At 39.2% G+C, this 10,413-nt stretch overlaps 1 protein-coding gene across 1 annotated transcript; it reads right to left on the bottom strand.

The window, feature by feature from the left end:
* Positions 1–3,287: 3,287 nt before the first annotated feature.
* Positions 3,288–10,188, bottom strand: drg1 (developmentally regulated GTP binding protein 1). Its single transcript, XM_034123455.1, has 9 exons — positions 9,981–10,188; positions 8,900–9,023; positions 8,595–8,770; positions 8,429–8,498; positions 7,926–8,095; positions 7,063–7,193; positions 5,656–5,823; positions 4,467–4,589; positions 3,288–3,639 (listed from the first exon to the last, which is right to left on the bottom strand). Exons 1-9 carry the CDS (start codon positions 10,017–10,019, stop codon positions 3,540–3,542), a joined length of 1,101 nt encoding a protein of 366 aa, XP_033979346.1. The 5' UTR covers positions 10,020–10,188; the 3' UTR covers positions 3,288–3,539.
* Positions 10,189–10,413: the final 225 nt, after the last annotated feature.

Genomic DNA, 10,413 nt, shown 5'->3' with positions numbered 1-10,413 from the left:
TAATTGACTAAAACCTAAGTCTTGGTGGCCAGAGATACCAATGGACTCAAGAATGATAGTTATAGCTATACTGTTGTCCATTTGAAGACGTTTGCTGACTTCTTAGAGTAAAGACACAACCCCTTCTGCCAATTTAGTCCTAACTATGTTAACGGTCACTGAGTGCAATGTCAAGTCATGATACCATCAAGCTAAGAGACATCTGTTTCTCCAAAAAGCTTTAACAATCTTGTTACCTTCTCTTGTGTCTCTTTCAGCTCCCCAGGGACCTTTTACTAAAATGAGAAGCCATGGTGCGATAATCAACTTAGAGCTCTGGCAACTGAACCACTTTGTGTGATGAAATTACACCACAAAGCATATTGATGCACCAAAGTGAAACCCTGCGTTTGTTAGTTGAGCAAATGGCACGAAAATGGGAGTTCTTTGGGTGAAAATGGTGGGCGACGGCGGTGAAACAGACCTCTGTTTTTCAGAACAATGAGGATGTTTCAAAGGGATGCAGTGTGACTGATGGGATGGCGTGATGTTTTTATGCATTGATGATTGTGAGACATAATTATGGATCCTTACCTTGTTTTTGGAGTGTTTTGCTTTCCTCAAAAATGGAAATGAATCATCCCTATCACTGTTTTAAAGAAGTTGCACTTCAAACTCATGCATCTCAGAATCTGACTCTTAATTTGACTATAGAATGTTCAACTGTTCTTGATCTTTAACATTCAAAGATTCAGATTTAAAGCAAAGTATACAAAATCTTTAGTTTGACTAAGGGTCAAAACCCAACAAATTACCAATACAACACTACAAATAATAAACTAGTCAAAACTTACTTTTTATCTTACTGAAAACCTCCAGCTGCTCTTTCTAAGAAACCCACCTTTCCATCTTCTGGTCCCAAAGTCGGTGTTAGGTGCAGCGCGCTGAGGGCTGAGGGCTGACGAAGGAGACTCTGAGATCTGAGCTGCGTCTTGGGGTCTTCAAGCTTGCTCAACTGCAGACAGACTGTCCTGGCTGCGTCCTCAGCACCCTTCAAGTCCCCATCTCCTGCCCCTCCTTCAAGCAAGGAGGGGTTGACCATGTTCTCTTGGGATAGGTGCATTGGCAAGGAGGACTTGTTCAGGCTGGGATTGGACGTGGCTGGGGTGTTTGGGGGGGGCCGCCGGTTCCGCATTTCATAAATATTAATACAAAGTCCTCCCTCTCCAAATGGGTAGATTCTTTAATTTTGTTAGAGGGGAAGTGCTTTATTCACTTAATGGCTTTTATTAGTGCCCAGTCTTCAACTCTTTCATTAGCTAAAGTGCTGCCATAATTTACAGGGTAAAAGGGGGTTGGGGGAGAGATGGTGTGTCTGAGGAGGGTTGGTCCTTCTGCTACGGGACAGGCATGCAATACCCTCAACCACTGCAGCTTTTCCTACCAAAGTGGCTATACTCTCTTTAAGAAACGTTAGTTGATAACATCGAATACACTCGATAGCATCATCGTTGACCATTATAGTGTTGTAGGTGCCATTTATATATATATCTTTGCTTTTAAATTAGTGTTTTTAAATGCAATTTTATAATATGTTTCTTAATGCTCTTAATGTCTCTCATTTTTGTAAAGCACTTTGAATTGCCTTGTGTTGAAAGGTGCTATATAAATAAACTTGCCTTGCCTTGTAGCAAATGTGAGTATATAATCTGGATTTTTTGCATATCTATGAACATGAATCCTGTTGCATGTCTAAGACCTTGTTGAACATCCAGAATAACAGTGTTTTTCAACAGACACAGAGTAAGCAGTAATTTATGGACGTTATTAATAGCCCTTCTTATGATTAAATGTATTCTTATTTATTAGCGGGGACATTTTCTTTGTGTATTCTCGTAAAGCAGTTTCTTCTCAAGTGCAAAGGGGAATTATTACAATGGAGACATTGAAATAACATTGAGAAAATTGTAATGAACTATTGCAAATGTAATGATTACATGTTGTTTTTGTAAATGTAGACATATTTATAATATAATATATTTATATTTTTGGGATTTCCCCCAATCTTTTATTTTTTATATATTTGCATGTCTAGGTTTTCATGTTGGACACATTTGTATGTGTTGTATAAGATAAATGCAAGGGTTGTTTAATTTAAACAGAAGCAGCTGAATAAATGCTAGTATCACATCTTTGCAGCACATTAAATGCTGAACAACCCTTGTATAGATTTTGGAAACATAAGCTGAATTGTATCCATCTTCTTGCTTCAAGTGTTTATTCTTTAAATTTCCTTCTGCCTTTATCATACTATAGTCTATATACTTAGGTACTCACTGGCACCATCCACTGAATCACTGGCAGGTATGAAGTGCTCAGACTCAAAATGGCCGCTACACTTCATGCAGGATGCAACATATCGACATCAGATAATGCAAGCTTCCAGAAGGGCTCCCAGCTCTGATGAAATGCTCTTTATCTTACTCTGTGGAGGCTTGTTAGTTGTGAACAGCTGGGGTATGATATCCCCAGACTGCGACTGAGTGAACGAACTGATTAACCTGAGTGGCCGTCCCCTCCAGAGAGAGGGGGTGGTCCAGCAGCCTGAATAACTGCCTCCATCATCAATGTCACCTAAATCACTTAGCAGGACAGGGCTTTTAAATGACTTCTGTTCTCCCAGCCTCACTGAAATGGCCGCGGTAACGCTGTTGCTGAGTGCTGGTGTGTTTCTGAAGGAGACCATGATATTGTGATGAGCACAGGATTCAATGATGCAACATTTCTGTGACGCTTCTGCAGCAGACTGCATGCAGCACATCAGATCTTATTGATTTCAAAAGAGAGAAAAACTGTGCCCGGCTACACTTGATGAATACATTGGACCATCCTGATGAAGGCAAGATGGCCGAAAACATTTTGTGAAAAAGCTTCAACACTGACAGTTCAATACAATTTAGTATGTCAGAAAAATATTAAGAAAGTTCAAATGCAATATGTGGAAATTACCAGGTTGTTCTCCTGCTTACGATCACATTTTAGAGTATGCAAGCCAGCATCCATTGTCCAGCAAATATATAAGACAAAGGGTCAAATGTTTAAGCGGAAGTGTTATGACAAGGTAGTATGTCCTCATGTAATGAATTTTGCATGTAACAGTATGGTGTAAAGGCAATGCTGAACATACTATAAAATAAATGTATGCGTTTGGAACTTAGCCATGATGTAAGGCAGGAGGTGTGCAACATTTTATTGAATATAAAGCTGACCAAAAAAGGTAAATGTTGAGCAAGAATGAAAACAGCAACACTTCTTAATGTTTTTATTGAAGAGATTTGTATTTTATTTCAATGCAAGCCTTAACCAATATTCAATATGAACTATTCATGGTGTCAAGTATTGTGGTATCTTCTATATGGGAAACTTACATTTAGGTATTTTGAATTACGGCAAAAATAACCGCACGACGCAGATGCTCCGATAGATATTTTTGGTGATTTACTGAGCAACTGAACAGAACTCTTAGTGATACACAGGCCATGCAGGGACTTTGACTCCTATTACTTTTTCACCAGCTGAATAACGTCTTCATCGATCATCACGTGCTCTCGGCCCACCTTTTGAGGGTTGTGTTTCACCGATGCTCCCCACACAAGGGCACTAAAAGAAAGAAAAAATGATATTAAGATTTGACATGAATTATTCCTTTAAGACATGTAAAACAGGATGAAAGAGTGTCATGTGATAATCCAAATCAAAAAATGTTGGTTAAATAGGTACTATACATTTGTTCTGTGCTACAGAATGGTTCTGCAGTATAAAATAACGTACAGGGTGCAATGCAATCCTTCAGTTACAAAGGCTTTCTAATCGCGGGTGTCACCGTTTGACCCATTTATTCCCTGGAGGACAGGTAATGCTCGGCAGCACTAACAAACCGACTGATTGATGGTTTTAGCTCTTCCATTTGGAGAAGGTGGTGCAACCCATCATCTCAGATCCTAATCCAGGCTCTTGAATTAATGCTTATCTGGACAACCTCACCGTAAACAGGGCAATGGCAGTGATTCAAGTGACTTTGTTGTTTTAAACCTTTGTTGCCCACTTCTCCTTCTGGTTTAATTATATCAACACATCTTAGCAAGAAGGAATATGAAATAAAGCAGATACAAAATATTACAGGAGCCTTCTGCCTCAACATTGTCATCTTTCCATAAAAAGGTAAAGAAAAGAAACAAACACATACTTTTTAATGATGTTACAGCTCTAATTCATGTGTAAATGAATACAAATAAACAATGCCAGGTACGAAGATAGCTTTTTATGGATAAACCTATTTATATTCTGTCCATATAACTTTAAAATGACACCAGATGTTTGATAACTGAATAGCTATTCCTCCCTTTAATATCTCCAACATGTGTTTGGGCAGCAGTTCTGTAGGGAGCGGTGTGCAAGAAAAATGAAAGCCAATAGATGGTACTTACTACTTGAGTTCCTTCATGAGGCTTTTGTGAATCTTCAAGCAGAAGTCCTCGACAGTAGTGTGTTCATCAGGGAGCACGACAGGAGACGTGTAATCAGGAAGCTGACCTTTGGGCTTTGTGTAGCTGCAAAGGAACACATGATCTCAGTCACATTTTCCAGCCTGAATCAACAACATGTTATATCTCACATACAGTAGACTAGGGATGGGTACCGAGCCCCGGTATTAAACGGGCCCCGGGGCTGAATTATTGAAGACCGTGGTACCGTTAAGCTCCGACGTTATCGGTCTTTTTATCGGTACTGGAGACATTTAAAACATATGTATTATTGCTACACAAACATTATATTGCAGTTTTAGTGTCGCCAACTCCGTTTCGAATATGCAAAAAGACTGCAAAATGCGTATTTTTGATCTTTCCAATCCAGACGAGAGATCTCTCTGCCCCGCCTGCTTGCGAGGGGGCGGGGCAGTTTACACACACGCAGCTGCTACATGCAGCAACACACACACACACACGGAGGAGATGGCGGAGAGAACGCGCTCCGAGGTGTGGTTAAACTTTACCCGTCTCGATGTGGACAATGCTCGTTACCAAAAGTGCAATAAGAGTTTAGCATGTCAGGGCGGTAACACGAGCAATTTGTCGAAACATTTAACAAAAGTGCACCACATTCAGACGGAGAAATGTACCGTTTTCCACTGTCTTTCTAGTAGCTCTGTAGCCCCATCCACGAGTAACTTTTCCACGTCAGGTATGTTATGTATGCTAGCAGCACCACACGGAGCTAACTCATTATTCAAACATGGGTTAATGATTAGAGGTAACCGAGTTATTTATTTTGTTAAAGTTTCAGCCATTCTGTTTACAATTCTGTCATCACATTATTTAATACGATTTGTTAAAACATTGTTGTTTCTTTTGATGTGAAATATGTATTTAATTTAAATAAAAAGCAATGTTAGTTTTGTTCACAATTTGTTTAGTTAGTTTACCTTATTTTTTCTCTCCAAAAGAACCGATAAAAGTACCGTTAAAAGACCGGACCGATAAGCGGTATCGATAAAAGTAGTAGTACCGTTAAAACTTTAACGATACCCATCCCTACAGTAGACTCATTGTGCACCATTTAAATCCCCAACTCTCTCCATTCACACCCCCTAGTGGGGACTGTTGAAACATCACTTACATGCGAACAAGCTTTAGGTAGTCCCACATCTTCTCCAGCAAGTCATCGAAGTTCCAGCGGCTGTGAGCAGAGATGGGCACGCAGTGAGGCACCTTGTAGATGATGTCCAGCTCCTCGATGGAAATCTGATCGATTTTGTTGAGCACATAAATGCATGGGACGTAGACCCTGTTGAGACAAGAGACCGTAAGTGGCTGCCATCCATGAAATCTCTGCTTGGTGAGCAAACATACATCAAGTGGTTTCACCATGGTGGTGTCGGCTTAAACTGTTGTATTTAATAAAATAAATCTAACAAAAAATGACAACAATTGCAAACAGCTGTTAATCGTTAACTGCATTATCTGGTCGTGTTAGTGAACATGATATACAACATTCAGTCAAATCTTTTTTGCATTTAGAGATTTTCTTCAGGTGCATGTTGAACCTTCTTGTGTTATATTCCTATTCTCCATGCTTCCCAATATGATGTTAATGTATTTATATGGGAGAATCATTTTATATGTAGAATTCATGTGCATGTCCTTCAGAGGACATTTTTTCCCATCTTGTACAGCATGTTCTTTGCATTTACTTTGTGTTTCTGCTACATTTGTAACACTAAGTTAATTAAGAAGTGTAATGTGAATGTACCAATATTTGTAAATTAAATTATATTCAATATTAAATGTAAATCTGTTAATCCGGTGGTATTAATGCTGTGTATCCTTAAAGGTAGGAGTGTACTGCTGGGACCATGTTAGTTAGAATGGAGCATTTTATGACTCTGTCCATTGTGTTACACAGACACAGAGAGCAGTTATGCAAATAGAGCATGTAGAGAATGCTTTGTTTCTCTACAAATGCACATGCGTGTTATTGCCTTTCTTCTGGTTGTAATATTTTAGAGAAAGAATATGTAGCGGCTATTTTTTCAGAGTTTTATTTATCCCACTGCAATATTAATGCATTATGCTCTCCCTTTTGTTCAGGTCTTTACCCTGGCAAGGCACAGAGAGCATTTATGCAGGAGAGACCCTGTGGATGCTCCGTTTCATTACAATTGCAGGAAGGTTAGGCTGTCGTCTGGTGCCTTTCAATAAAATGTAGAAAGACAGTCTTGGGACATGAGGTCCTTTTCCAGTATACAGGAGTTAGACCCGCTGCACAAGCCACACCCTACATTATCCATCTGCTTAATTTTAACATATTTGCAGATTTTTTTCATCGAGTAATGGAAGTCCTACAGCTTTTTGCAATATACATATAATGAAAAATTCGTCAGTGGACTAAAAAATGTGATTGGAACCCAAAAATAGCATTTTCATATGCATCTGCTATGTGAATTAAATGACATTTATGATTCCCAGAAGCCACACCCACGGGGAATGACTAAGAAAGGCCCATTCTGGCTCTTCAGCAGCTTACCGATTTCCCTCCACCACATCAATGAGGTCATCAGCTGTGGAGTCGCTGCGCAGAGTGATGTCGGCGTTGAAGATCTTGTACTCTGCCAGGATACTCTTAACAGTATCTTGATCCAGCTCCGTTTGGACACACTGATGAGAGAGGGGATGACAGGCATGATGTCAACACAATACAGTGATTTAATATGAAATGAATAAAGAAATACTTTATAATGGAAATCTATCAGTCAAATAACATGAGGCTGATGGTTATTACCAAATGCAAAGGAAATGCTGATATTTTGCAGCACAGAAGAATAAATGTGTCGGAGCAATTTAGTTAAGTGTACTCTCATACATGTCCACCAGAGAGCGACATTTTAAAGGGTTTCATTGCTTGTTACCAAGGTGATACACATCTTATGTAAAAACGTGTTGTCTGCATTTGATTCTGCAGATCAGTGCCAACCTTCAAATAACTCATCTATACAAACACACACAGTATTAAAGGCTTTCACATGTTTGTTTAAACTAATGGGATGCCTGAAAAATGACCACTATCAAAACGGACCGACAATCATCTACAGATATCCCTGACAACTAAAATCCTGCATGCCAGAATAAGCGCTATATTGAGGGACATCCTTTCATTGACCATTGAGGTATAGAGTGGTGGTCCTTTTCATGATAATTTCACTTTTTCAGCTCAATTGGTTGAATGACAATTAAAAGGACCAGCATTTAAAACACTGTCACACACACACTTTACTAAAGTCAACTAAAAACCCTTATGACCATTACACTCTTCATTTTAGAGACTTTGTGAAAACTGTGAGAAGCTTGCACTTCTGTATTTAAATTGCTGTTACTCTGTGTGAGACATACTGTAGAGGTGAAGTTGATGCCTCCTTTGTCCTTCCTCTTGTAGCCAATGTTGGGTGGGTGCTTGTTAAGTCGGATGCCAAAGCCCTCCAGCTCTTTTTCTATTAGCTTCTTATGACCAAGAGGCTTCAACACATCGAGCACTATCAGGATTAGGTTGCAAGTTCGAGCCACTAAAACACAGGAAGGAGGGAGAAGATATTAGTTAGACAGAGAGGATAAAAAACTCACTGCTTCTGTTGTAGAAATGAAAAAAATATGGACATTTATTAAACAAAAAAACAGAACCAAAAATGATAAATTCCTTGTTAAAATGTGTTGGAAAAATACTTAAATGTACGCACTACACATCAAATTACCATGTTCTATAATGAAAACCATAAATACAATTAATGACCCTAGAAACATACAAAATGTTGTTGTTTGAACCGGGCAAAGATGCACCTCTTATCATATTTCGTTAATGGAAACGTGTCTTAGCAGAACCCCACTGATCACATCTTTACCTGCAATGACCTGTCGGCCTCTACCCTTGCCATCCTTGGCCCCCTCAATGATTCCTGGGAGATCCAAGAGCTAAAAAGGAAATAGGAAAGCAAGTTAAAACCCACTGAAAACATACCACACTGAAAACTCTTATGCAGGTACTGAACAAACAGGACTTTCTCGTACCTGAATTTTGGCTCCTTTGTAGCGAATGACTCCAGGTACCGTGGTAAGAGTGGTAAACTCGTAGGCAGCGACCTCAGAGTACACACCAGCCAGGTTACTTAGAAGGGTTGACTTCCCCACTGAGGGAAAACCAACGAAGCCAATACGGGCATCACCGGTCTTCGCAACATCAAAGCCTGAAAGAAAAAGTAAAAGAATACCCAATTCAAATCAACTACATATTCAATGTTATGTTTTAAATGGCAGAAAAGGCTTATAGGCATGTATGTAACAAACCTATAGAAACTGTAAGCATGTGGTCTTACCTTCTCCTGCTGCACCACCTCCGCCTCCTTTTGGGGTGATGAGCTCCCTCCTCAGTTTGGCAATCTTTGCTTTGAGCAGACCCAAGTGGTGAGCTGTGGCCTTGTTCCTCTGCGTCCTGGCCATCTACAGTTAACAGCATCAGATGTTATACTTGTTTAAATGGCAGTGAGTCTTGTAGCAGTATGTTCTGACAGTTTTTACTAGCAACAGTCAAAGAAACTAAATATTACACAACTAGAGAAAAACAATAACTTGTGAAGAACTATAAATTACATATTTAGGGGGGACAATCGCATACCTTGGAAGCAGGATACTTTTTAATAACCATGAAGAGGACTTACTTACTAAAATATTCAAAAACAGTTTACATGTTCCTATAGTCAACTGATGATTGTTTTTAAGATACAAATAAAGGGTACACTCTAAATTAACCAGCTGGTAGAAATGACATAATGGTGACTGAGAACAATGGGAATATGTTTGAATTGGAGGTTTTTCTTTACTTATCCTCTCTATATCACCATTTTCTCAGTTAAACCATTTTGTATTATCTCTGTGGTGGAACCCCATTAGCCTATAGCCTAATATATATATATATATATATATATATATATATATATATATATATATAAATATATAAAAACCAAACAAGACTTATTTTATATTAAGTTCATTTCGATTACATGTAGTTGTTTTTGTGGGCTACAGGGAATCGACCATTTTGTAAATACGGGACTTATTGGAACACAAAGTCTGTAAAGTTAGCCGGTTGGTCACCAGTCGTTCAAACACAATATGGAGCAGTGACTGTATCCACGTTACTGACCTAATGTAGCAACACCCTATAACTTATTACAACTGGTTATGAATATAATTTCGAGTGAACAAGTATAACTACTTTTTCGTACACACTGTTAACTTTCAAGTAACGGTGTGCTAGAAATATAAGTTACTTAAATATACGTGGCCCAGCTGTGTTAGCTGTGTGGTTACAGCGCTAACAGCTAGCTAGTTAGCTACCTAGCCGTTAGCGTGCAGCTAAAACGTGACTGATTCACCGGCTGTCTATTAATATCTTACCTCGGCTTCGATCTCCGCTATTTTGATAAGTATACTCATGATGGCGGATGTTCCTGTGTTCCACCAACGTTACCGAAATAAATTGGAAAGATTGTACGTGGAGTTTGGCAAAGTTAGATGTTCTTTAGCATGCACACACGGGGCCGCACCACGAAAGAGCCACTGTGCGCCTCTTCGCGGGAAATCTCGCGATGACTGAGGCCGGGCACTCTGCCCGCTGCGTTGACTCACAGGACAGAGTAACTAGGAGCGAAAAATGGAAATTAATTAACTTTTTTTTAAAAGAAAGAAATCCAGTTAAAAGGGATGATACCTACCTGTCCAGTGTAGTATTACAATTCTGCATTGATTAAGTCATTAGGTTCCTTGACATGGAAACTATTGATAAGATTATAGACTTTTCTATAGAATAGAAAAACAAAGTCTCCTACTT

Source organism: Trematomus bernacchii, unplaced genomic scaffold (assembly GCF_902827165.1).
Source record: "Trematomus bernacchii unplaced genomic scaffold, fTreBer1.1, whole genome shotgun sequence".
Classification (NCBI taxonomy): Eukaryota; Metazoa; Chordata; class Actinopteri; order Perciformes; family Nototheniidae; genus Trematomus; species Trematomus bernacchii.
The sequence above is the reverse complement of the archived record's forward strand: the minus strand, read 5'-3'. Positions and strand labels throughout refer to the sequence as shown.